We start from the raw sequence: 27,925 nt of genomic DNA, 5'->3' as shown, positions 1-27,925 counted from the left end.
GTATTTTTTCTAATTATGCATAAAACAGCACAAAAGGGATATGTTTTCAGTAAGAAAAGTTTATAATATTTTTAGACAACATAAAAACAGGGTTTTAATGCAGTAGGAGATCAAGGAAAAATGCTAACATTAGCATGATAGCATTGAAAACAAAAGTGTTTTTTTTTTCTTTTCTTTGAAGATGCGCAACAAATAGGAAACCATATAAACAAACACTATTACACTACATCATGATTCATTTACCAGTGAGAAAACTTTATAGTACTTTATACTACAATTCCAAACTTAAAAACCTCTTGAAAACAGCTCAGTTATATCTAGCATGTTTTTATGTGTGTAGCACCAAAAGCTGTCAGTGTGTAATATTTCATGCATGGCATGTTTTTCATGACAGTATGCTTAGCTCTGCTAACATCTATATGGAGACGAGCACTTTGTCTGAGGTACTGTAAGAGTAGTAGGTAAGATGTCAGGTCAGTTAAGTACCCAAGTTATACTAATGGGCTACATGCACAAGTGCTTTTTAACCATTGATAAACTTCTGGTGAAAGATTGATGTGAATATTTCAGCTTGATATCATGGGAAAGTGTAAGTATTTTACGTTTTGTCAGTTTAGTGGCTAATTCATATGAATTCGTACAATTTCAGTCATATGAAAATGTACGACTTTTAAAAGGTGTAGCAGCAAACCCCACCATTAAACCCAACCGTCATTGGGAATGAGCAAATTGTACTAAATTGTACAAATGAGATCATACGAATTTAATTACCCACTAAATCAAAAAGTTACTAATCGCCGTGAGATCGTCTTGGATTATTTTCAATTTCATATGGTTCCTTTAACAGCATTAATAATGTAATTTAATTAAAATATACCCAGTTAAATAGACTTCAGCATTAATTTAGTTGTTCAAATGAGATAATGAATTGTTCAAATGCAACCACTAAGAGGAGCAGCAGCCGAGCACTGAAAATCCCTCGAAAATACTGACGTAAAATAAATGTTCATATTTTAAAACAAAATATGGCGTGGAACAATAGACCTTAATAGGGACTTTAAACTTTTAATGAGCCAGCTCTGGTATTTCCGGGAAACATTAATGCTATTATAAACTCGTCGAGTCTAAGGTGCCGTTTACACTGCCAGTTAAATGTGACCCAATTCCGTTTTTTTGCTCATATGTGACACAGATCAGATCTGTTCTATAACAGTGTAAACAGGAAAAAAAACACAATCCTTCGGATATTCAGAGATCGGATTCAAGCCTCCTTCATATGAGGAAATAAATCAGATATAAATTGTATATATGACAATGCGACTGTCATGTAAACAGGCAGATCGGATTTATTGAGGCATTCCGTTCTGTACATCATTAAACTTGAAACAATGTGGTTCATCTTCTCCACGGTTTAATGACGTAAAAGGAAGAGCGTGTGTGGAGATGTTGACCCGGTAAACAACTACAGCAACAGCAGAGGAAACATGGAGGAAAGTGGTCAGTCGCTACAATTTGCTCCCACCAGACCTGAGATCTCACTCGTACCCACAAATTCCTCTAAATGGTGGAGGACATCATCAAGCATATAAACCATAAGCGCAAGCTGCGATGACGGCCCTTTTCCACCTCCACCTCAAAATCATTTTAAAGTTGGATGAACTTCGTGTTGAAACTTTTGCTTTTTGTTGCTATTAATACACACACTGGGGGCTACAGATAGAACAACTTTATTCTCTCCAAGAAAAGTGCGCAGATTGCGCACACAGGCAAAGGTTACATCTTAGACTACACACACACATCAGGGCCATACCATTACATAAACTGCGTGGGGGTAAATCTGGACTGAAACATTCACTGCTCATACTACACTTCGCATATTTCACAGAGCTAAAAATAAGACAATTTCTTTTCACAGATACTAGAACCTGCCTTTATGCATGCACGACATCGTAAATTGCATGGCAAGTGTAAACACATGAATTGGATTTGGGTCACTATTAAAACAACGTGTAAATGGGCAGACAAAAAAATCAGATATAGGCAACAAATCAGAATTGGTTTGTTTAAAATCAATCATCTGCAGTGCCTGATTGAGACACATTATAAAGTATGATATATATATATATATATATATATATATATATATATATATATATATACATATATATATATATATATATATATATATATATATATATATATATATATATATTTATTTATTTATATATATATATAAATAAATTACATTGAATTGACCCTTCGCTAAGCCACAACAGAAAACCACCATACACCAATCGTGGCCTAGCCGCCGTAAGTACGCGCAGGATGCCTGTCAAGCTTTCGAGCGAGGGAAACAAGCCAAAGCGTAGTGCATATGGATTGTGCAAATCTGACACCCGGTATCCTAAAAGTTTATATGGGGCGGTGGAATTTTTCCCTTTTCAAAACCCTAAAACCCAAGGGGAGAAAGCCCAGCGTGGATCAAGCTGTGTGAGGGGCGTTAAAGGAGACAAGTTAAGTTGGTTTTGTTTTCGATATTCCTGACATTCAGTGATAGACGGCAATAACTCACACACCTCTTGCCCTAAAAAGATCTAAACTGTGTCCCCTACAAAAAGCAGGTTATGCTTCCCAGCTGTCTTTTTTCGCTCTATATTATGAACACTGCTCCGTTTAACCCCTCGCCATACTAATAGCGATCATATTTCCACCTGTTTTAGGCAACGAATATTTAAAACTACATATCAACAGAACAAAACCGAGATGTGATCACAAACTGAGCAATTGTGATTAATATACTTCACCCGCAGCTGTTTTTCAGTAATTTACTGTAGAACTCCCGTGACCGTGTCAGAGCTACAGTTCACTGATGTTTTCATCGGTCTTTTGGAGATTTAGTCATTGGTGACGGCGTTATACTGGGTTTGTGTCTGCTTTTATATTTGGTGTCAGATTATTATTAGCTGGTAAGGAAAATCTATTTGTTCACTTCTGCTATTTATACTTTGATCTGTGTTTCAGTTTATTTATTTCTTCCACTAAACTGCAAATTTTTATAGAAACTGTATGAAAAGCACATAATCATGTGGTTATATGATAGTTATAGGTAGGGCCTACAGTGCATTGTTATGGATCAATGATGCTAATATTCGGCACAAATCCATTAATTTCCCCTTTCTCGCTGTTCTTTCTCTGAATTATGTAGACGCAGTGTCCATGCGCGTTTCCTCGTCGATTAGTAACGCTATATTTCATTGCACAAATCAGTTCTTTTTAGATTATTTTTAAATGTCACCTCTCCTGCTGTGCATGAACTAAGCTGCTGAATGGTCAGCATATGAGGCCGCTAGACTAACCTAGCTTTAATTTTGATTAAGTTATTTTCTAATTGGTTGCGTATTATGTCATGAATATACCCCTGTAATGCATACTGCAGTTATTTTTTGTCTGGCTTACTCGGCTAACTCACCTGTTCGCCACAAATGACTGATCATATCCCTGGGAATGTCTGACACCGGCGCATACATATTGAAATAGACGTGCCAGGCACAAAACCTTGACAGGCGCAGCAATAGTAACTAAAAAGGGCGGGGCTTAGCGAAGGGTCAACTGCACCATGTCTTTAAAATATTGAAATGTATTTCACCACGGTATTTTTTAACAGTTTTTTCCACTCACCTGCTGCTACTCATATCACTTGTCTTTAAATGGCCTTTCATCTCATTTTACGCTTCAACAACACTTACTATATTTTGATTACATTACATTATTGATGCTGAAAAAGGAAGCTTAGAACATTTAAAATGATCGAAACAATCTTTCAATGTAAGTTTATCTTTTTTGATGGGCTTATGATGGGCTTACGACTTATTAAAGATCCTGCAATGCTTACAGCCCAATTAATAATACTATTTAAAACTTGCCTAGTGTGCCTTTATAGTGAAATCTGGCAACACTGGAACCAAAATATTTCTGAGGAGAATGCACTTTTTCTGATAAAAAAAAAATAAAATCATGGGAGCTTGTGAGAGATCATTGTTTGTGTGTGAGAAGAACTGCTGCTGGTAAAACAGATTGCTCAAGAGTTATTTGATTAAAATGTATGACTTACTCATTACTAACTCATCATGTAATTAGCATCATTATTATTTTAACCTGGACAGAGAATTAGGTGGCACTGTGAAATTGGGTCCAAGCGATGGCTAATTGAGTATTAAAAAGCAATTATCGAACAATTGTGATTGTGATTTAATAGCCTAACAATCAGAGCACCCATAGTATGACATGTATTTTCCATTGAAAGTCAAAGTGGGCTTGTAATTATTTTGACCCTCTAGTACTTAAAAATATATTACTTTGTGTTGAGCAGAGGAAAGCAATTCACACAGGTTTGGAACTGCTTGAAGGTAAGTAAATGAGCAATCCTATTTCAATCTGGTTCAGCTGAATTAAGAACTCAATAGATTTTGGCTATGGCCCATTACCAGTACTATTTTTGTACCCCTACCCCTTCCCATTGGCCCTTGAAACAGAGTGTGAAGGGGAAGAGCTTCATATTTACCCCCAAAAAATGGGACAGCACTCCAACACCTGTACACGTCATTATATGTCATCTCTAGCTTCATATAGACGATAGTATTGTGTATTGTATTGATGATAGGCAAAGTTATCGCAGAGAGTTGAGTCCTATGCCGATTTTAAAGACGATATTTAACTTGTTTTGCAGTAATGTAGACATTTTACATGTTTTAAGTACATTGTTAAATCATCATCATCATTTTCTTGTCGGCTTAGTCCCTTTATTAATCTGGGGTCGCCACAGCGGAATGAACCACCAATTTATCCAGCAAGTTTTTACGCCGCGGATGCCTTCCAGCCGCAACCCATTTCTGGGAAATTGTTAAATAAAATTAATATTATTATTTTAATCATCATCATTAATAATAAATAAACTACAAATAATCTGACAGCTTCAGCTGTTCACATCAACATCACTTGACCGACACTTTCAGACCTGCACCACCAAGGAAATTATTAATTTTATTTATTTTATTTTTTTTTAATCAACCGAAAGTTTATTAAATACATTTAGAAATAGTTAAATAAATGAGCAACTAAGTAAACATAACACTGCCATGCCCCCTTGCGACAGTATTAGCGATCTCACAGCACACGATATGGCAATCTCAAAATTTTATATCACCTAGCAATGCCCAACACTATATAAGACCAGATGATTGCGACTGTTGTAGTTATTCCAGTTGTGTTATTTTTTGGTATTTATCTTTAGGAAATCACTAAAGGCATATATCATGTTATCATAATAATACAATGTGGCAATAAGAAATAGTGTGGTCCTAAAAATGCCCTTCCTCTTAGCCCTACGCCTTCAAGCTAAATAGAATTGAAACACCCCTACCCCTTCGCGTAAATGCAAATAACATGGTGTAGGGTTAAGAGGAAGGGCTATGTCAAGATTGTCAAGATTCATTGCATGACAATGGGATGTTTTTAGGTAATATGTTGGATTACACTTTTAAAAGCCTGTATCCAGCTTATATTGCAACAATTTGAATGTTAAAAATCCAAAATACTTTAATATTTTGACTTAAATTGATGTGGATATAGATGCACTGAAAAAATATTAACAAATTGTTTTTTTGTTTTTTTTTAAGGTAAGTGGTTGCAAACAGTTGATAAGGGCTAAATTTAAAAAAATAACATTTTGTAATCAACTTAATTTGTCTGTTAAATTCAGCTAATGTAAATCGATTGCATCTGCTTACCTCAAAAAAGTAAATCCAATTATTATTTTTATTTTTTTTCAGTCTGGACAAAGATTGGCATAGTCCTAAACATTTCAGCTGACCCTCAAAAGCAGACATCTCAGGCGCTAAATGACAAGATCAATCCTCCAAATGCTAGACTGTTAACCATTCTTATTTTTTCATTCTTTGAAGGATACATACTATGAATTACAGTATACACAGCTAGTGAGTCTAAAGACATTGATTATGCAGTTTAGGGGTGTTTAATTAGGGTTAAATCCTTTACAAAGTGTACTGTACAATCAGTATTATAATAAATGTGAGTTTTCTGGTCAAAAACGGCATGAATAACCTCTTAAGTTTTACTAAACGGTCACACTTTACAATAAGGTTCATTAGTTAATATTAATTAATGCATTTACTAACATGAACAAACAATGAACAATACATGTACTACTGTATTTGTTCATGTTGGTTAACGTTAGTTAATGAAAATAGAGTAGTTCAATGTTAGTTGATGTTAACTCATGTTAACAAGCATGGAGTTGGATGTCAATAATGCATTAGTAAATGTTTAATTATGATTAATAAATGCTGTACATGTGTTGTTCATGATTAGTTCATGTTAGTAAATGCATTAACTAATGAACCTTATTGTAAAGTGTTACCAATAAATCTTGGGAATTAATTTCGACACCCAAGTTTCCGAGTTATAAGGTGCAGGCTGTAAAATGTAAACACAGGGATGGAAAGAACAGTTGCTGCTCCTTTTTTCCACTGCAGTTACATCATCTTGTTTTGTCTTGAAAATAAGGGGAATTTTGTCTGATACTGACAAACAGTCTCTCTTTACATTTGAACTGTCATGGTCAGTAGCTAACATAGGAAGTGAAGAGACAGCAGAAACCATTCGCCGATTATTTATTTGGTTATCATCCAATCATTTTGAAGGGTATCCGCTGTGTTAAACATACGCTGGAATAGTTGGCGGTTCATTTCACTGTGGTGACCTCTGAAATGGAGACTAAGCCAAAGGAAAATGAATGAATGAATGAACTAGGGTTGTAACGGTATGAATTTTTTACGGTATGATAATCGTCTAAAACAATACCACGGTTTGCCGGTTTCGCGGTATACGTTACAAATGTTACAAAATAATAGAACAGTGAAGCAAATTTGACTTTTTCCAAATATATTTTCAGTTACTATAAACAACACCACTTACAATGAACAAATAAAAAAATAAGAAAATAAGAAATAATGTGTCAAAGTACAAATAAAGTCCAAATAAACATGGTGCAAATCCTCAGTAAAAAATAGATATAAATATTTACTATACTATAAATAGTTACATAACGAAACTAGATTCAATATGGAACATCCAGGTTTTATGTGCCAGCATGGATATGGTTGTCTGTGGATATGGATATGGATATGGTTGTCTGCAATGCAGACAAACAGCTGTACCTTCATTTGCTTCTTTTGAAAACAGCAAGAGCAGCAGTTCGTCTTTGCTGTGTCACTGTTTTGTCATGTTTCTGTGCTGCTGTGCTTGCAAAAGTACTCAGTATGAGAATTATTTCATGCAAAACTTTTTTTTTGCGCTTTATTTAGCCGCGCATAAATGTATGCCTATCTCTCATTCCGTGTTGTTCAAAAAGCTCATTGTTGGTCCACAAACAAAAGCGAAACCTATGCTTATTGGTTGTGATATAGCGAGTTTGAACCAATCTGGGCATGGAGGAGGGACAATGCATCAATGTATCATGTCTGGTTTGTCCGGAGACACAGTGACGAGTGTTTTTTTGTCAAATCAGCATTGTCAAATTTTGATGACGTAACCGCACTGATTCCGGAGCCTCTGGAAGTCCGAATGTTATGTGATACAGCACTGGAAAGCTGAGATTCTCTTCTTTATGCCAATCTTTGAATTGTATGAATCGGATCAGCGGATCAAAAGTTATTCAACATTTAAGAACAATACTTATTTTTAGCCACGGGCGGCTGTCTCGGTCTTTAAGGGTTAAAACCGTTGATATGCAATTGTTCATGGTATGATAATCGTGTACGTTCAAATCGTGGTAGACCGTCATACCGGTATATTTTTACAACCCTAGAATGAATGAATGAATGAATGAATGAATGAATGAATGAATGAATGAATGAATGAATGAATGAATGAATGAATGAAATTAGCATGTATTTGACCTAACGTGTTAAAATTTACGGTTGTCAACCAAAAGTATTCTTTCTGACAACAAACCACTTAAATGTAACACATTCATAATCATGACTTGTGGTAAGTAGGATATTTCTGATAGCATGTGAAGGCAAGATAAACACTACAGGATAGCCTTTCAGCAACATGTTTGAACACTCTTGCTTTTTTGGATCTGCTTTGGTTTATATTGGGTTTGTTACATTTCATTGCTCTTCCCCAATGCAGGGAGCACCCAAAGGAGTCAGAACAACATTGAAACCAGCCAAACTCAAACAACGAATACTATTTTTAGTATAATATACAATTACCACCCCAATCTATCCAAGGAAACTCTGAATGAACCAGTGAAGGGCTTTGGTTAAGCTCTTGTTAAAACATTGTGTCACTGATCTAATGTTTGTACTAATCGGTAACGTTATACATTGTGGTTTACACTGGCTGAGTTGCATTGAACATCCTTTGAGAATCAACCTCAAATTGTCCTGCGTCTTTGTTTACTGAAAGCAGTACACTTGAGATAGGAGTCTTAGCTAAATTATTAGCTGTAAAATAAACTATGATTTGAGGGAACTCCCTTTTTATTCATCAGCCAGTATACAGTATATACTCCCATACTGACTCAAGACCACAGGAATATTTCCCACACAGTGAAAATGACTCCAGCAGTCCACAAATGTTTTCTCCACAAATGTTTAAATCATAATACCACATATACTCCAGGACATAAATAAATAAACACAAACTAAATCAACAATAAACTTGCTATTATACAAGAGTTTCGTAATTATGGTGGCTTGAGAAAGTTACTGTTATACTACATTAAATGAATATGCTTCTTCTTCCTGTGAGACTAATTTCTATATGCATATCCTCATAGACTGTTCATACTACAACCACCAAACTTACTCCAAACCTCCAAACTGGTCTAACTCGGGTTGCTATATCTTTTTCAATTGATATGACTTACGGTTTTCCAAAAACTGACCCAGAAATTTCGGAAAAGTCCCATTGACTTAACATTGGACCGAACTTTGTGACCTCATAACTTTGTGCTAGACTGTCATACAATCTCAAGGTTGGGCTCATTTATCAGACTAGCAATCTTACTTACTACAACTTACTAGCCACATCCTACAAACCAATTACGGTACCCAGGCATCTGTCCTATAGACTTTAATTGTAAAAAAAAATGCCATTGACCCTACATTGGACATACTAACAACATACCAATTTATTCTAACTATATACTAATCCATAGTGATGTGACGTTGTGCGCCGAGGCTTCGAAGCATGGATCAAACAAAGATACATCTCGCAGTGAAGCAGTGTACCGGAGCTTGATTCGTTTTGCCATAATCACATGATCAGTTATGTCCGAAGCTTCATTTTCACCTATACTAATGTGACTGCTTTAAATTGATTCAAAGGTTTAAACACCCTCATGGGTTAGTAAAGTGTATTACGAGAGATTAGGAGTCGATTACATTTCTACTGTTTCAAAGCACTGCACCGGTCCCACACAACAGTACTTAAAGGGCCATGAAACCTCCTCGTTTCAGCAGGGTGTTTTCATACCTCTACTTTGGAAAAAGTCAGAAAAGTGGGCGTGTCCAGCTCTGTTTAGGGGGGAGTGTCGGAGGAACTAAAGTGGGAGGGTGTGGGAGTGTCTATTTGGGCAAGCGCGAGTTTCAGAGTCAAAATACACACAGGAGAAAGTGATGGTGTTTAACCTACATGGACATCTGTAGTCGAATTATTTGCCAAATTATTAAATGTTGGACTTTAACTGCAGTTTGGCTCTTTCATTTAGGGAATTCATTCATGCCTCTCGCGACAAACGAGATATTTGATTCGATGAACTGCTCTAAGCGTGTATTTTTCATGCAATGTTTGATACCGCACGGCGAATAAGAGAAAAAAACTCTCCGCATTTCCCAGAAACTTAGATGCACACGGCAGGTAGCGTCAGAAAGCCGCGTGTGTTATTCCGGTCACTAAATGCGGTAAAAACCCTACACGAGGTTAAAGTTTGGTTGTGATGCTAACGTGTTTACATTCGGTGACTCGGTGCAATAGTTAACTTAGTTCGATACGAGCAAACTGAATAAACAAAGAGTACTGGTCGCTCACTTACCAAATCTGTAGAGACAGGACAATCACCAGAAACTAGAGCCGCGTCTTTATGAAGAGAATACTACAAGCGAATCCAGATCTCAGCGTTTGGAGATGAGAACAGCTCTCAGGTAAACAATAATCCTCCTTAGACACGTAAGTTATTGTTGTCGAGCGTCGCGTACACTGTTAATCCACACGTGACTCCAGCTGCGCGCTCACAGAAAGAAAATGAAAACAAAACTTAATGGCAGCAAACTATAAAAGCAACACTTCACGCTTGTTTTGCCAACACAACGTGGCGTCTCTGTCGTGTAAACACGGTGACACTAATGAATATTAATGAAGTTGCACAATAGAGCGCGCTGATTGGTTTGAACCAAGCCTTACTCATGCATTAATGCATCACACTGTAAGACGTAATAAGACTCACTCTGGCACAGACGCCCAGTCTGCACGCTGGAATACAACGCTATTATGTCATGACCGTGATGCAGCTTCAAAAATTCGTTTCAAACCGGAAGAACGAATTTGCTTGAAATAACGCAAAAACAACCAATTTACACTTTTTAGTGAAATATAGGTGTCCTAATAGTGTTTATAGCAGTGTGGGACACATATACGACTGTCAACAGCTCAAAAAATGTGTTTTGGTGTTTCGTGACCCTTTAAACTAAAACACAATAGTACTTTATAGTAAAAAGATTTCAAACCATACTAAAGTGTATTAGCGTATGTTTTACAACAATCTTTAAAGAAAACCACAAAATATCGTATTATAGTGTTTAACGGAGGCCAGCTGGCGAGTGCAGCCTGAAAGCATCACCCTCATAGCCTCCTCCTTAAAGCATCCGCCTCCCATTCAGGAGTCACCGGTTCGATCCCCACTTGGAACGAGTGGGTGGGTGAAGGACTAGTTGAAATACGATAAATGTAAATTCTTTTAAATACCTTGGATTTTACAACAGTCATCAGTGGTGTAACATAACATACCTTATGTGTAAAAACTACAGTAATTGAGTAATTTTTTATATTACTGTTGATGCACTACATGAATGAGTTGGTCCGTTGTGAACATTTGACATTATTGCAACACAGTGCTTTACCATACTTTAACCACAAGAGATCCTCATCGAGCTCTGATTTAGAAAGCTTCTGAGTAACGAATCTTTTTCTGATACAATAGCTAATTCATCACACGGGGCCTGTCCGCTACGCCACTGTTTAGCAACCACCTAGCGACCACTTAGAACACTTAAGCAACCACCTAGAAAACCTAAGCAACCACCTAAAACATTTTAGCAATCACCCAGCGATGCCTTAGAAACCACTCACAACACCTTAGCAGCCACCTAGCAACCACATACAACACCTTATCAATGCCTCAGCAACTACTCAGAACACACTAGCAACACCTTAGCAACCACTTAGATCACCTAGCAATGCCTTAACAACCAGTCAAAACACCCTTGCAACCACCAATCAGCGCCATAGCAATCATTCAGAACACCCTAGCAACCGCCAAGCAAGAAACATGCCAATTCATACTAGAAACATGTAAACGTGTACTTAACTATGCCAACTGTTCCAAACTTCTTCAATGATCTAAACTTCAAATCTACTTCAAATGTTCAGGCTAGACTTCCTTAAGCCACTATAAAGATTTTCTACAAACTATACTTTTCTAATTTAACATACACTCAAAGTTGGACACAGTTTGAAAATGAACATTTAGCACCTTCTGAGGACGAACATAATTGAATTACTGGTCCTGACCCCTGACCTTAAGAGGCCTGGAGCCAAACCCTCTATAGACAGCAGAAGCAATGAAGCGAGGAAAGATGGAACAATACAGCTCAGACATGCCCAAAGACACTCAGGAAGCACTCCCAGCTCACCACCCCTCAGCCATACTTTAACACTCTTTCCTCAAAAAAAAAAAAAAAACACATTTCAAATCTCGCATTTCTTTCTGTGTGGTGTTGGATCGTATTTCGCATTGTTTGTCTTTCATCATAGCTTTCTCTTGCTTATACTTTTCCAAGAAAGCGTAGGATGGTGGTTTTCTGCGTGGAAGTAATCAACTGAGATCTCTCCAATGGTCCAATGCTAAATGAAACAGATGGAGAGATACGCTTGAAGCATAAACGTGATTGAGGTCTGTTTCATGTTATCACTAATGTTTGGAAGCTGCTCACAATAGTGGCTGGGTGCTGTTCGAAAAACCTGGAATCCCCCCATCTCTCTTCCCTTTAGGAGTCACGCTCCACTAAACCCACAGTTTGGCCAGAATGAGATTGTTTAATACCATCTCATCCCGCACAACATGCAACCAAACCCGCAGGGAGATTTGGCTTATCTGAAGCAGAATCTTTTCTTCCTCCAGTGTGTTGAGTTTTTGATGGCAGTATGTGAGCTTACAGATGGTACTGTGAAGCACTGTGGGACGCTGGATCCAGCGTACTCAGATTATGGGAACTGCTGAGTGGACGGCACTATTGTAGGAGCTGAGCATCATTACACATCAGTCCCACATTCCTCAGCTTGTAAGGTTTGTTCTGTGATATTTGCTCACTGTTAGACGTCCAGTCGGGTCCACTGTAAGTGGGTCCACAAAGGAAACACCTGCATCTCTCTATAACCGCACTAAACACTGCCGTTCCCCACCCCAGAATACACATTAAACACATAAACCCCTCCCAGTCTAGGATAAGCAGTGCTCTAAAAGCCAACTGAGCCTACAGCATAGGCGCACTTTGCACTTAGATTTACCATTTTTTAACTAATTTTCACAGTGAAATTAAAATTAAAAATTTAGTCCGATAGTTTTAAGGATATCTGAAAGCTAGTGTGCTCCAAAACAGTGACGCAGTTGTATCACTGGTATAAACATCATTAAGCTTGCCGATTTTTTCATGTCACTCATATTTAAGTTTCTCATCTAATCGTCTGACCAATCAAATGCTTTCTAGTGAGACAAGCCGCACTCACTTTAAGATGCTTCTCAGTTGCATTTCATTTGATTAGATCAAAATTAATCGTTTCTTTGATGCACAGTGATGCAAATTTGTCCATTTTTGGGCAGCTAGGGCAGTGGTCCTCAAACTTTTTATCACCACGCACAGGTCAACTCTTGACAATTTTAGTGCGGGGGGTTGGTGGTGTTTCATAGGTTGCTATGCGACATCAACTGTTTTCTCAGAGGATGACAAACTGACAAAACATTGCTGTCACTCTCTGATATAAATTTTATTTATGGAGAAAAGTACAAAGCACTGCAGTGTTTGGGTGTTCTATGTTTGTCTGAGAAAATTTGTCTTACCAAAATGGGAATATTCCATACAACCTGAAGCTGATGGGTCAAAACTTATCATGTGACTTGCGGTGCGCACAGTCTGGGGTTCATTGGTGCGAGCACGTCATGCCGCTTGTGCGAGCAAACACCTCCATTGGAAACAACAAACTTGTGCAGACTTTAGAAATACGCAATATGCGAACGGCCCCAAAAAGGCCACCATCATTTGCAATCTCCATCAGTTGATCTTCATGCACAGCCATGCTGGATTCACCTGGATTCACAGCCATGCTGGATTTGTTGACAAGTGGGTTGCAGATCTATTCCTTGGCAGTTTGTGGGTCATTCATTGGGCCTTTTTCCCTTAGCAAAGAAACTTTCTAAAGACGTCTGTTTCTTACTCATTTTGCTGCTTGAGGGTGTAAATTTGGGCGCTCAAATGACCGAGACTTAAGCGAGAGAATACGGTAATTTTTCAAAATAAAAGACTTTTCAAAATAAAAGATCGTTCAGACTCAGATAATAAATAAAATGGAAATAATTAATGATTTCTTGTGCAGCCTGTTACCTATTGATCCACAGACCAATGGTTGAGGACCACTGAGCTACATAAGGCAACATGGTCATTCTCCTAATTTTCTACTCTTTAAGATTTTTTTAAATAGGACGCAACCCCCCATAAAGATCACTGAGAACCCATTGTGGGCTGCGACCCCCCTGTTGGGAACCGCTGCCCAATACTGTAGAATAAGTATGACAAAGGAGGCGGGGCAAGTAAATAAAATGCTCCAACTACTATAAAAATGTGTTTAATTATGAGTATACTCGCTTTATTTGCACGTCAAATTCACTTTACAACAGATGCAAATTCGCATCATGGGCAGGGTTTCTGTCTGGCCGGTGACTTTAACTTTATTGCTAAATGGATAACATGGATTTTATTGAGAGAATAGCTGTGTTTATGTGCTTTAGGAGGACTGAAAAACAGCGTTGATTGGTTTGGAGCAGTGGCTGAGTCCAGCTCTGTGAGTTTATAAACTCCTCCAGAAACTGTACTTGGATGATGAAAGCTTTCAGCGGTGCTTCCGACTGAGCCGAGTCCAGTTTAATGAGCTATTGTCGGTGTTGGCAGGAGGATTTTCACCCAGGATACCAACAATAGGTGCTACGTCATAATCACGCCTCAACAAGAGTAAGCTCCTGATTGGTTAATGCGGCGGAATGTCCACTGCAGTTCAAATTTTCCAACTCGAGCGTCAGTCGCGCAAAATGTTCAACTAGCGCCACTTCATTTAAGCAATGGTGTCACTTGCGCCACCTAATTCTCGTATATCATGCCACAGAATGTCGATTCGCATCTTTGCATTGGCTTAAGATGTAAATCACTCGCGCTTGACGCTTCCTCCACGTCTGGGGTGAACGCAGCATAGAACTCCATCTCTGCCTTTCTCTCTCTCTCACTTTGGACATTTGGCCAACTGGCGTGTTTGTGAGGTAACTTTTCCTCTCCTCGCGGCTGTTTAAGCGATACTTGTGAATCCAGACAAGAGTGTCTGTAGTGTGAGGTTTCTCCACTGCTTCTATTACGGATTACCTGTGATAACTGTGCATATAGACTGCAACCGCGGCTGTTCTTCCTGCATCACTTATCGGTGAACAGCACTGATAGTATCAGAGCCAGTCACATCCCTTTCTGTTGAGCGGATAAAGACAATGACCAACCATTGGATCCCTTGAAAGTGCTCAAAAAGCAAGCAGGATAATATTTACATTCATTTATTTGGTATAAATGTGTTTGTTTAAAACATTAAAAAAAGAGGTCAAATTAAAGGTGCAGTTCATATATCTGACTGCTTGTATTAAAGGACAAAATTGTATTAAAATACAATATTAATATATAAATATATTTATAGAGTTCAATAAAAATGAATTAAAAAAACAAAATCTAAATGTGTATGGAGAGCATCTTTGATGCACCGAGATATCGAATTGAACCGAATCGATGGCATAATAAACTGAACCGTTAGACCATTGTAGGTTCACATTCCTGCATTTAAATGTACTTTATCTCAACCAAATTCTTTTGGCTGTTTTATTTAAGTGGAGGAGCTACTCTATGTCCTACCCTCGCTACATTTTTTAATTTAAATGACATCAAACATTGAATAAAACTGCACATTTTAAAGCACTTAACAGGATCTTTAAAGAATAATGTGCAAGGGGGAAGAAGATTTCCCAAGGAGATTTCAGAGAGTTCAAGCTGGTCATGCGAGTTTGATACTACTAGGACTAGTAATTTCTTAAATGATCACAACACAGCTCTATGTGCTTAGAAAGAACATTGATGAAAAAAGCCCAGAGGACTGGTCCTGAGCAAAGACCATACGGCGCATTTCCACTTAATGAATTTAAATATTTCCCAAATGATGTTTAACAGAGCAAGGACATTATCACGGTATGTCTGATAGTAGTTTTTAATAAATAAATAATAAAAAAACTATTTAAGGTCAAAATTATTAGCCCCTTTAAGCTATATATATATATTTTCAATAGTCTACAGAACAAACCATCATTATACTTGCATAATTACCCTAACCTGCCTAGTTAACCTAATTAACCTAGTTAAGCCTTTAAATGTCACTTTAAGCTGTATAGAAATATCTAGTCAAATATTATTTACTGTCATCATGGCAAAGATAAAATAATTCAGTTATTAGAAATGAGTTATTAAAACTATTATGATTAAAAATGTGTTGAAAAAATCTTCTCTCCGTTAAACAGAAATTGGGGAAAAATTAAACAGGGGGCTAATAATTCAGGGTGGCTAATAATTCTGACCTCAACTGTAAGCAAAAACTAATTCTGCAGATCTGACACCAAATAGATTTGCAGATATTGCCAAATACTCAAAGGCTCTTTCAGTACACAGCAGACATCACAGCAATGGTTTGAGTCACTACAGTATGTTGGATCACTCTGACAAACCCCACAATTGGAAACACCACACATCCTGCATATGTCCTGCATATTTAATCTCTAATCAGCTCCAACACTCTTTCTTAGAAGCTTCTAGTGAGACTGAAGGCCTTGATTAGCAGATCCAGGTGTGTTTAATTGGCACTTGAGCTAATTCCTGCAGGATATTGGCCTTCCAGGAACCCTTGGATTAAGAGTTATGCTGAGTTCAGAATGCATGATTGTAGCCCCGATTTTGACTTGCTGACAGATTTTGGAGAAACCGCCAACAAATGCCTAAAATTACAGGCAAATCGGTCCTTGTTCACATGAGTAACAATCACACTGTGTAAACAATCGTGATCTGAGAGAATCGTAAATAAGTCGCTGACACCTGTGAGATATTTAACATACTAAATATCTGGACCTGGCGATTACCATTATACCATTGGCGGTTACCAAATACCATTGGTGATTACCTACAGCCAATGAGAGAGCAGCATCCACTAGTATGGGTATATGCATGGCAGTGGGAGGTTGGGGGAGTAGTTAAAAGGGCTTCTTTTCTGTTTATTTGGACACAAAAAAATTGAGGACAAAGTTAGTAAAATCCCACTGAAAGATGTTTCAATATCTTCATTTAAAAAAATCCCATTCTTGAAGTATAAACTGCAAAACAAATCATAGAAATTATGAAAATGTTCCTGCCTGATGTCAGGTCACGTATGAAATTTGACTCTTGAGTTAGGGCGCACAAATTATGCCCAAAAATGTGTGTCTCTACCTCCATCACAAATTTATCTACATTTTAATGAGTAAAAATCAAACCAACATCCTACTTTATGCCTAGTTTAAACTACAGAATGTTAAACCTTCTTAAAACACAATTAACAAGCTCGCCGACAAGTTGAGCTGTGATTGGCAATCTGTATGTGTGAACCACTCAGTGAGTACATTTACATGGAAGCCAATAATCATTTACATTTGGAAGCCAAAAAAATGATTAATGCAATATTCTGATTAAGAGTCTACCAAGTAAACACTGATTTTTGATTAATTTAGCCCGATTAAGGTCATAATTGAACTAAACAGAAATGTAATTAGGAAATGTGGAGTATGCTGATTTTAGTCGCATTATTGACGTGCAGTACAGACATGTAAACACCGCAATCAAACTACTACCATTGTGTAGGATTTTCAATTCATTTTGCAACAGGATAGTCTGTACACACATGGCTGTTTGACACTATTCTCTGCACATACTGTACCGAGTCATTGAAGGACCACAGACAACTGCATCGTAAAATGCTCAGGTTTTTTTCCCATACGACGTGCGGTATCAATTTACATTAAAACAACTCTCTTCCAGCAGTGTTCCTCGCATCCAACATCCTGTTTGTCATGGGGGCATGCATGAAATATTCCTAAGTGAAAGTGAAAGTGCCAAACTGCAGTTAAAGTTGACAAATTAAAAATTAAACATACGAAAGTACATGAAACTCTGGAGAAAACGTGGATAGTGCGATGATGCAATGACGTTGGTCGAATTATGTGCTGTAACATGTAAAACGGGATCATGAAGGAAACATTCAAAAAGCAACTGATGAAAACACCTTAATCATAGTATTGTCTTATTCAGATTCAAGCTAAATTTTGATCACTGATGTCTATGTAAACGTAGTCAGTGAGGCAATAAAAGCAAAACAAAAATCTTGCACGTCAAATATCTGGACCAGACAGCTGACTTGACAGCACATCCTGTTAGGCGCTGGGATGGGCTTTAGATAATAAGACAGCAAGTGCTCAACAGAAATGTCTGTGATTGGCTAAAATGAATTCTATTCACGCTCTTCATCGCATCTACCAACTGAGCTCTGCACATACTTTGACGAGGCTATCAGATGCTAAAGTGAAAGTTTTCAGAGCTAATCATTTCATGTTTATTTCTGTAGCACTTTTACAATGTAGATTGTGTTAAAGCAGCTTAACATAGAAGTTCTAGTGAATAGAAACTGTGTCTGTCTAGTTTTCAGAGTTGAAGTTCAATTTAGTTCAGTTCAGTGTGGTTTAATTTCACTGCTGAAAGTCCAAACACTAAAGAGCAAATCCATTTTTGCACAGCTCCACAAGTCCCAAACCAATCAAACCAGTGGTGACAGCGGAACAAACTTGACCAATACTTCACCAATATATGTATATTCATTCATTTTCTTGTCGGCTTAGTCCCTTTATTATTCCAGGTTCACCACAGCGGAATGAACCGCCAACTTATCCAGCAAGTTTTTACACAGTGGGATGCCCTTTCAGCCACAACCCATCTCTGGGAAATGGTAAACAACTCAGTGATTCAAATGATCCATTCCGAGTTAGTTCCCAGTAACTGATTCAATGATCGATTAAGAGTCTCCAGTAAACAACTCATCACTGATTCAAACAATCTATTCACAGTGACTCTCCTGTAAACAACTCACTGATTCAACTTATCCATTCAGACTGAATCTCTAGTAATTAATTCATTGATTCAAAGCTCCATTAAGAGTTTCCAGTAAACAATAGCTGCGTCCCAAATCGCATACCTATGCTCTATTCTATGTAATTTTGTAGTATAAATAGTTTAAGTAGTGTGTTCACATTGAAAACTTTAAAAATAGTAAGTCCACTCAATCTCATTCACACACACACACACACACACACACTACAGGCAATTTAACCTACCCAATTCACCTATACCGCATGGACAGGTGACAAACATGTAACAAACTTTTGCTGAGCACTGGCTGGATGCCCCTCTGACTCTAAAATTTCATGATGGCAATGTTGGGGAAGAAGAAGATATTTTGAGGAAAGCTGAAAACCTGTAATCATTACCTTCAATAGTAGGAAAAAGAAATACTATGGAAGTCAATGGCTACAAGTATCCAGCTTTCTTCAAAATGTCTCAACTCGTGTTCAACGAAAGAAAGAAACTCAAACAAGTTTGGAACAAGTGAATAGAAAGTAAATGATGACAGAATTTTTTTGGGTTAACTATGCCTTTGAGACTTCTCTGCTTGCCTTGCACACTTCATCTTTCCTGAGCAGATTATAAACATTCGGACAGACATTTCACAGCAAATGGAAAGTCTGCAACTTGTCTGTTGATCACTACTCAGCCATGTTAATTTGCGTGCAGTGTTTACACATCACATTTTGGTAATCTCACTTAGAATTGCATCCAAGGTGGTACTACAGTAATAATAATACAATGAAACCCCCAAAAAGTGAGCCATATCAAAATAAAAAAGATTTTTAAAAACTAGCAAAATTTGCATATTTCATTAAAAAGCTGACATTCCAGAATCCTTTAAGCGTTATGTTAATGCAGTATAAGCCTTATAAAGTGGTTTATGTAGGTGAAAAACATAAAAAAACATTCATAATTTATAAATTATTTAAAGGAAATAAAGAAAATAAAAGCTGAAAATTGTAAACGTTTAGTCTATTTTAAGTTATCTGTACTTAAACATTTAAGTTAATTCAATAAAGAGACCACATTAGGTCAGCTCAATTAATCAAGTAGTCGATTTCCCAGTACTCACACCAATCGAAGTCCCTTTAAGGCAAGTGATTTCACTCAGCCGCCATCTTTAAAATGCCTCTCGGGCAGTATGCTTGGCCATTCAGTCTGAATGTGGAAACATTAAATTCTTTGAAATTGCTAGCCAAGTTTACGATTACATTACCGATTTGGAATCAACAATAAAATTAAACAATACCTCTCATAAGTTTCATTTCTAAACTGCATCAAAAAAAATCAGCATATTTTCAGGTTGCCGAAGCTAATGCGCATGAGCACTCGAAAGGAATGAGATCAAGACACCAAACTCATTTACGGCAGCGTTAGACATTATCATCCTCTGGATAATGATCGCCTGATTGCGTCTTGACTTGGTCTTGATGGCGAATCTCCTCCAGAAATGACAGCGATTCTTTGTTTATAAGTCTGTGGGCGTTTGAGTGGTTGCTGTCATGTGATGTGCGTTTGACAGGATGGACTATACCTCGCGAAACCAAAAAAAAAAAGTGCTTTTAAGTGCACTTGGTTCATTTAAAAGTACTGATTCCAAGCTTTATGTGGAAATACTTCTCATCTTTATGTGAAGCAAGTATTCGCTGAGATCCCAGTGTGTTTGTTGACCACCAAACTGTCGTAAAAGCACACATCTTGTCCCCCGGAGAAGCGTCAGTCTATAGCGATTGATGATTGGCTCTTGCACTAGTAGGCGGGGCTTCATTCACCATATTGACCGTTACACTTTTCCCATTCAAAACTATATGTGACATGATTTGTGTATTTTAAAGTCTTTGAACCAACTGAGGGAATCACTTTCCTCAAATCAATTGAGTAGTCTCAACGTATTAGGGTTTGCAGTGCAGTATCACTACTGACCATCAAAAGAGTAAATTATTAAAATATTAAATCAATGAAATGCCACTCAAACGTATATGAATAGGATCAAAAATACAGCTGCAGTCGAAGTCCCAGTCTCTTTACTTCACAGCAATTATCATCTGGGAAAGCTTTTTACCATGTCATTTGATCCTTATCAAGCCCTTAAAACCAGCAATTTTGATAACGTCTTTGAATTTGGAGTTGACTAGAAACATGCATGACTCAAAATAGTTGCCTATGTAGTTATGAACATGTTTGCAAAGTGAAGTGACTTGTAGAAAACAGCAGGATAGGGGAAGTTTACATGGGCATCGTGATGTAAATGAGCACATCGCTCTTCCACATGCTTTTGATGCAAAATAGAACATACTGTACGGCCATAAAAAGAAAGAGGATGGAGCTCTGCTCCTGTGAGCCAGATGCTTGTATTGTTACTGGATGGATGACACATTTTACACAGCAGCATTGATGGCCCGAGCTCCTCAGCAGCAGGGAAGCATGTCTGTTTAGACAAGGAAAAGGCTCTTTTGAGTAGAAGCTCCCATCCCCATTGGCCTCTACTCTTTCAATATTCTCATCCATACTGTTTCATGTATTTGTTTGTTCAGTGGGATCAAAAGGGACATGCGTGGCCGCTCTCCTGCAGGAGTTCCAGAACAGGCCGTGTGAAAGATGAAGATGGAGCGAGCACAAACCGGCATGGACTAGACAACCATAAAGATGCAACATCCACCCACAATCCTAAGAAGTCAGGGCCTTTGAAGAAGATAGGGCTGAATATTAATATGGAGGGGAAGAGAGACAGAAGCATCACAAACTGAAAAACTTCCTTTGTTCTCCATGTCAGACAAGACAACAAACTGTGGCTCCAACATCCTACAGTTAAACGCATGAATCTCAAGCTAGACTTTCACAGGGCAACCATGCAAATAGTTAACAGTTGACTCAACTAACCACATCCTGCTCTGTCATATCAGGATCCACCACTGCAACCAGGACAGCACTATCACCACGGCTGTGCATCTTCTATCTTACTAGATCTCTAAGAACATCCTTCAAACTGACATGAAGTTTGATTTTTCTGACCAAATGTCTTTCTTGAACAATTCACTGCTTAACTACCATGAATTTTTGGAAAAACTACACTCAAAAAACACTTTTGCTGCTTGTTCAGACTACTTATTTAATATTAGTTGACCCAATGTGAGTTTTTTTGGGGGGGACAAGTTAATTGTTTTATGTTCAATCCATTTAAATTTCTACAAAAACGGTTGTGTTAATCGCATTGTGCAGGACAACATAAAGGAATTGTGTGGAACCAAATTTTTTACAATGTAACAGGCTGCAAAAACGTCTGGTATCAACATCAATTCTCTTTGTTATTTGCTCTTTGTTATTGGTGTATGAAATGAAAGATACAGATTTGACTGCAAGCTCTGCCATTGTTCTTTTTCTCAAGTGCATGATTCACAGTATTTACAGCTTTTCTCAGTGGCTTTGGTGCATTTCTCACAACACTGTTTACATTTGCACAACAATTATTGCATTTCTCAAAACAATTAGTCATTTGTGCACATCCTAGTAGCAGTTTCTCATTCCTTTCAACAAATTGCAAATGCTTCTGGACATGCATTAATTGGTTTAATACAACTCTCTGCTATTTATAACATTATCAATTGCTTATGTCATGTCAGTCAAAATTAACTAAACTTGTAAATGCTGAATAGTCATTCCAGAAAAAACTAATAGTCCTCATTTCATTACTTGAGTCATTGCGTTAAAAAAATGTTGAACTAGCTGTCAAAATCTGTCAAGCTAATTTTATAATGAGCATGTGATGCACTTTTGCAGGTTATCAGCTAGGTTTTGCAGTTTGTACTAATTATTTTGAAAAATGCATTAACTGTTATGCAGAAATGCACTAGTGTTGTGAGAAACGCACCAAAGCAACTGAGAAAAACTTTAATCTTTTGCACAATGCTGTGAATAAATTAGAATTGCAAAGAGCAAATGCAGTAAAAATGTGAAACATACATATTCAGTGTCTTGTAATCAGATACCTCACTAAATGCAGTGATGTCTAATTTTACTGTAGTTTTCAAAAGGTTGAGCAAATAGTATATACTTTTTTCCTGAGCATTGAGGAAGTTTCACCAAAATCTGACTTTTTTTGCAATAGACAAAATTATAGAGTAAACTCATAATGAAATCATGACAAAGCCATTTGACTATCTTGTTCATAAACAATGGTGTCAGGACTTTTCATCTTGATGACACTGATACTTGCTTTCGAGGAATGAGCTATCGATTTTGAGCAAGTGACACGCTTTTGCGGGATATTAACTAGGTTTTGCAGGTTGTACTAAATGTTTTGAGAAATGCATTAACTGTTGTGCAAATGTAAATAGTGTTGTGAAAAATGCACCAAAGTGACTGAGAAATACTGTAAATCCATATTATACATTAGGAAGCATCCTTGCCTCTTACAACAAGTCGTGAGCTGTAGTGCAACTACACAAGTTTGCGATACTGTCTGCAAATGTTTTTGGGACTATGGATTTAGAAAACACTGAATCATTAAACCTTTGTTGTAGCCCTGATAAATACCAAGAATTAATTTCGTTTATAAGATGCAAGACTGATCATAGAGGATTTTTTTACAAAATAATGTAGAATATACCAAAGAACTTTTTTTTCCTTTGCTTTTTAGTATTTGCTTCATTTATTTATAAAATTAAATCATCAATCAACTAATGAACACCTTGGACGGACGGATGGACGGACAGATGGACGGACGGACAGACAGACAGACAGACAGACAGATCGATCACGAACTGTTCAAGTTTGTTTAAAACCTGGAGATCATGTTTTCCGGAAAGATTTGACATAATAGAGAGCATCTGGAGCTTCAACTTAAGCCAGACCATCTAAGAGGACAAATGATCAGATTTCATTAATAATTAAATTGCTTGCTTGGTTAGTGACCAAGAAATATTATACTTTTATCTAGGCTAATCTCAAGCTATACAGGTTTACAAAGAGTATATGCTTATAGACATTCAAGCCTCACTTAAATATTTTAGATGCACTGCACCATGCACCATTACTACACTTAAAATAGTCTCCAAAAAAAGCGTATTAGAAATCCATTTTGGTCCCCCAAAATTTCAGTGAACAAATATTTAAACTATACTTATATTTTTCTTTTTTCAACATTAAGAAAGAATACTTATGCATTGAAAAGGTTTCATGAATGTTGATGTTTTTCAACAGAAACCATAAATGCCAATAAAGAACATTAAGTTGTTGCCCATATTCTGGGGTCTTGATGTTGACATACACATTACCCTGTACAATAGCAGATTTGGCCAACTGCCCAAGAGGAATTTTAATCTACTGGAGCAGGTCAGTAAGCACTCATTCACCTATGTCTCAAGCCAACGTTAAACAGTTTCACAGCAAACCGACATGAGTCACGAGCAAACTCAAACATGAAGCGACAGTCTGCTGGAGGATTCCCTTCCTTGATTAATCAAACAATGTTAGCCTGTTAACTATAGCTTAAGCCTACCTGATAAATGACAAATTTATTTTTGCTTGTAATTTACTCGTTCATGGGTAAGGTTGGGTATTATTTAGTTTTTTTTTCCGATATTGCTGTCGAATCCATACTTTTAAAATAGTATGATGCCTGAACTGGTGTTATTTTTTATAAAGCTACAAAAGGATTGCTCTCTGATAAACTTTCAAATACATAAAGCGATGACTATACTTTAAATGCAATTTATGTAGCTAGCTGCTAAGCTAATGTTGGACGACCTGTTATCATAAGAGAATGTGTGGTGGCTGCAGTCATACGCTTTTGGAAATGCTTTCATTTTTGCCTTTTTTTATTCAAAATGTGAAACAAATTGGACACAAACATTATTACAAAGATGTCTTGGATTTTCTCAATGATGAAAAAAAAAAATTCCAGATCGTTTAGAAAGCCTTCAATGCAGTGGTCATGCATGTCCAAGCATTTAAGTGGTACTGAAATTAAGCACTGAAATTCATGTTCTCATTCAGTTTGGTACATTCTGATTTTATAGTTAATAGTGCTGTATTGGTACCAGGTTTTAGTGCCTGTGGTTTAGTGGTTTTAGAAAAAAAAAAGTCACCAACATCTTGGATGCCCATGGGTAACCCTATCTATGGGCATCCAAGATGTTAGTGACATTTGTTTTCTTCAGAAGAACATTACAAAAGATTTTTAGCTGAAACTGTGGTCCTTGGTGATTCATAAAATGCAGGTCAATAGGTACTGGCTCTCTGAGAGCGAAACAAACATATCCAATCAAAATAAAACAAAATTAATACCATCAAAAAAAAGGCACAAGTAGAATTTCAAAGAAAAATACAACACATTTCCTCCCTATCAATCCTAAACAAACGACATCAAGTGCATATGCTGTTTTGTGACAGGAATATTCAGCTTTTGGACCTTTTTTTTTGGAGGATGTGGATCAAAGTAATAATGCAGTAAATAAATTTCAGTTGTTTTGCTTTATAAGACATGAATGATTTACCAAGAGCTACAGGTATTATTTTGTTTTACCAGTTGACTTTAAGAACCACCTAGGAAAATAATAATAATTCATATTAATTCCTTACATTTATATAGCGTATTATACATTGGGAGGAATCTCCTCTTCCACAATGTGTTGGCAAAAAAAATCTAGTTTAAAGGGATAATTCACCCAAAAATAAAGATTATGTCATTATTTTACTCACCCTTCACTTGTCACAAATATTTTTGAGCTTCTTTCTTTGAACTCAAAAGAAGCTGAACTCAAAAGAAGATATTGAATGTTGAAAACCTGTAACCATTGACTTCCGTTGTATTTATTTTTTTTTTTTCTACTATGGATATCAAAGGTTACAGGTTTCCATCTTTCTTCAAAATGTCTTCATTTATTGATAATAATTTCCTTTTGTGTTTTGGAAGGTTTGGAACCACTTGAGAGTGAGTAAATATTGAGTAAATATTAGGGGGGGGGGGGGGGGTCCTGTCTCTTTAACGCTTCACTCAAGAAAAAAGAAGTCAAAAAGTAACATCTTGAAATGGTCTACATCTCAGAGGACCTAAGGGTGAGTAAATCAACAACAACTTTTCGTTTTTGGGTGAACTATCCCTTTAAGGTTTAGTTTAATGGATGTTACATGACTTCTGCTGGACATACAAAAGATTGCACAGACAAAGTGCAGACCAACATTTGACACATGAATGAGCAAAGGGTGGGGCTAAGTAGGGTCATGAGAGGGGATGGCATTTTTTAACAAGAAAATTGTTCCTGAATAAAACAAACAGGAATAAACTGATAACCAAAAATCCAAAATCAATATTAAAAAAAAAAAAACATTAAAGGAAATCTAATTTCAATATAATTTGCTAATGCGCATTGTTTAGATAAGATGTAATCTATTATCATAAACTAAAGGCGGCTGCAAAGCACCGAAGGAAATCGTTCAAAACAAACATACAATCTTAACTGTAAGTAGAGTGAGTTGGAAATCGGGTTTTTAGCAAACATAAAGCGCATTAGCATCTGTCAGTCATCCTGAACTCAACGAACAAGTTCAAACCAGCAGGACAATGAAATTTCAAAGTTTATCTTAAGCTTCCCCAAGTTTTAAAAGCTTGTTGTAAAAACTCGACAAGATTCACACTAAAACAAAACATTTAATTAAATACAGGGTACTGACTCGAGTCTGCATCTGTAACAAGTGCACAGGAAATAAGTTTGTACCTCAGATTCAAATTTGCACCAATAAGCTACTTAATTGAGAGGAAAAACTGCTTTAAAACCATTTTTTCTAAGTTTTCATTAAGACTGCTTTACCTGCATGTGTCTTTGGGGTGCACATAGAGAGAAGCAGCAGAAGTGCCGCGCAGAACACTGTCTCCTTCAGCCGCCGCATGTTCAGGACCCGTCACCTCCACACACTCACACACACGAGCAGCAGATTACCACTCACAAACACCACAAGCCATACATGCGAAGAGAAACAGGCAAGTGCTGCGGTCCCCGGTCGGTAGTAGAACAAGATGGAGATTTTTTCCCCCTCTGAGTATCCTTCTGTTCTCCAAGACCGCTGAGCTCTGTCCCTCTCATTCAGTTTCTGCCTCCTCTCACTCGTTTCCAAACTTTCTCCCCGTCCCTCCTCTCCCTCAGTGATGATGCGTTTATCTCCACACTGAGATGCTTCACGGAGACTCAAGAGGCCACGTGTCAGAAACTGGACGTGATGTGACGTTGCTTTTATTAATTGACTGAAGTTCGTTAACATGTTAGTTTAGGTTAATTCACATTTAAAAATATGACTTTTGCTGCTTGTTTAAACTACTTTTTTAATAAGTTTAAATAACACAGTTCTTAAATTCTCTTTAGGGATAACTTAATTGTTTTATGTTCAATAGACTTAAACTTGTAAAAACTATTAAATTAACTTAACTGATTTGTATTAAGACAGTTTGTAGAAAGTTTGGGAACTCAACATATTTAACAGTGCAAGTTCTTAACTACTGGCATATTGTGTGCCTTTTATTAAGATATTAACAGTCTGTTAGTTATAAAATATGATGTTATTTTTAATTCTGCATCCCTACCCAAAACCTGAACCTAACTTCTACCTTTCTAACTATTACTAAACAGCTAATTAGCCATTATTACCGTTTGTTAATACCTCAAATTGTGACCCAAATTAAAGTGTTACTCAAAGTTCTTCTGTAGGTATGCAGAGTATAATGTTTACTTCTACTACATCTTAATAAAGTGAGTTTTAAAGTAAAAACATTCTAAACTAGCCTATATTGATTTTCTCTTTTCATTGGTTTATATAAGTTTGAAACATTAATTATTGTGGGATACTCATTTAAATAACTAAATAAGCCAGTTATTCTACAGGAAAAAAAAAAACATCATTTTTTTAAGTATTTAACTACAATGTAAAGACATAGATAGATGCATTGCTTTGCATGGCATACTCTAAAAATATTAATAATCTTTTTTATTATTATTCTTTGCATTATAACTATAATAAAATAAGAGAATCACATAATAGGGCTTTTATGTTTAAAATGTTTTACCCAAAATGTGTCG

General features: G+C 36.9%; 1 protein-coding gene across 5 annotated transcripts in view; it reads right to left on the bottom strand.

Annotated features, from left to right (window-relative positions):
- col5a3a (collagen, type V, alpha 3a) overlaps positions 1–26,947 on the bottom strand; it is a 148,082-nt gene extending 121,135 nt beyond the window's left edge. For 4 of the 5 annotated variants that reach the window (XM_068215533.2, XM_068215535.2, XM_021469216.3 and 1 more), the window contains exon 1: positions 26,666–26,947. In XM_068215533.2, the coding sequence (XP_068071634.2) occupies positions 26,666–26,744 (79 nt within the window). In that variant the 5' untranslated portion in view covers positions 26,745–26,947. 5 annotated transcript variants of the gene reach the window in all.
- Positions 26,948–27,925: the final 978 nt, after the last annotated feature.

Source organism: Danio rerio, chromosome 3 (genome assembly GCF_049306965.1).
Source record: "Danio rerio strain Tuebingen ecotype United States chromosome 3, GRCz12tu, whole genome shotgun sequence".
Classification (NCBI taxonomy): domain Eukaryota; kingdom Metazoa; phylum Chordata; class Actinopteri; order Cypriniformes; family Danionidae; genus Danio; species Danio rerio.
Note: the sequence above shows the minus strand (reverse complement) of the source record. Positions and strands in the feature narration are given on the sequence as shown.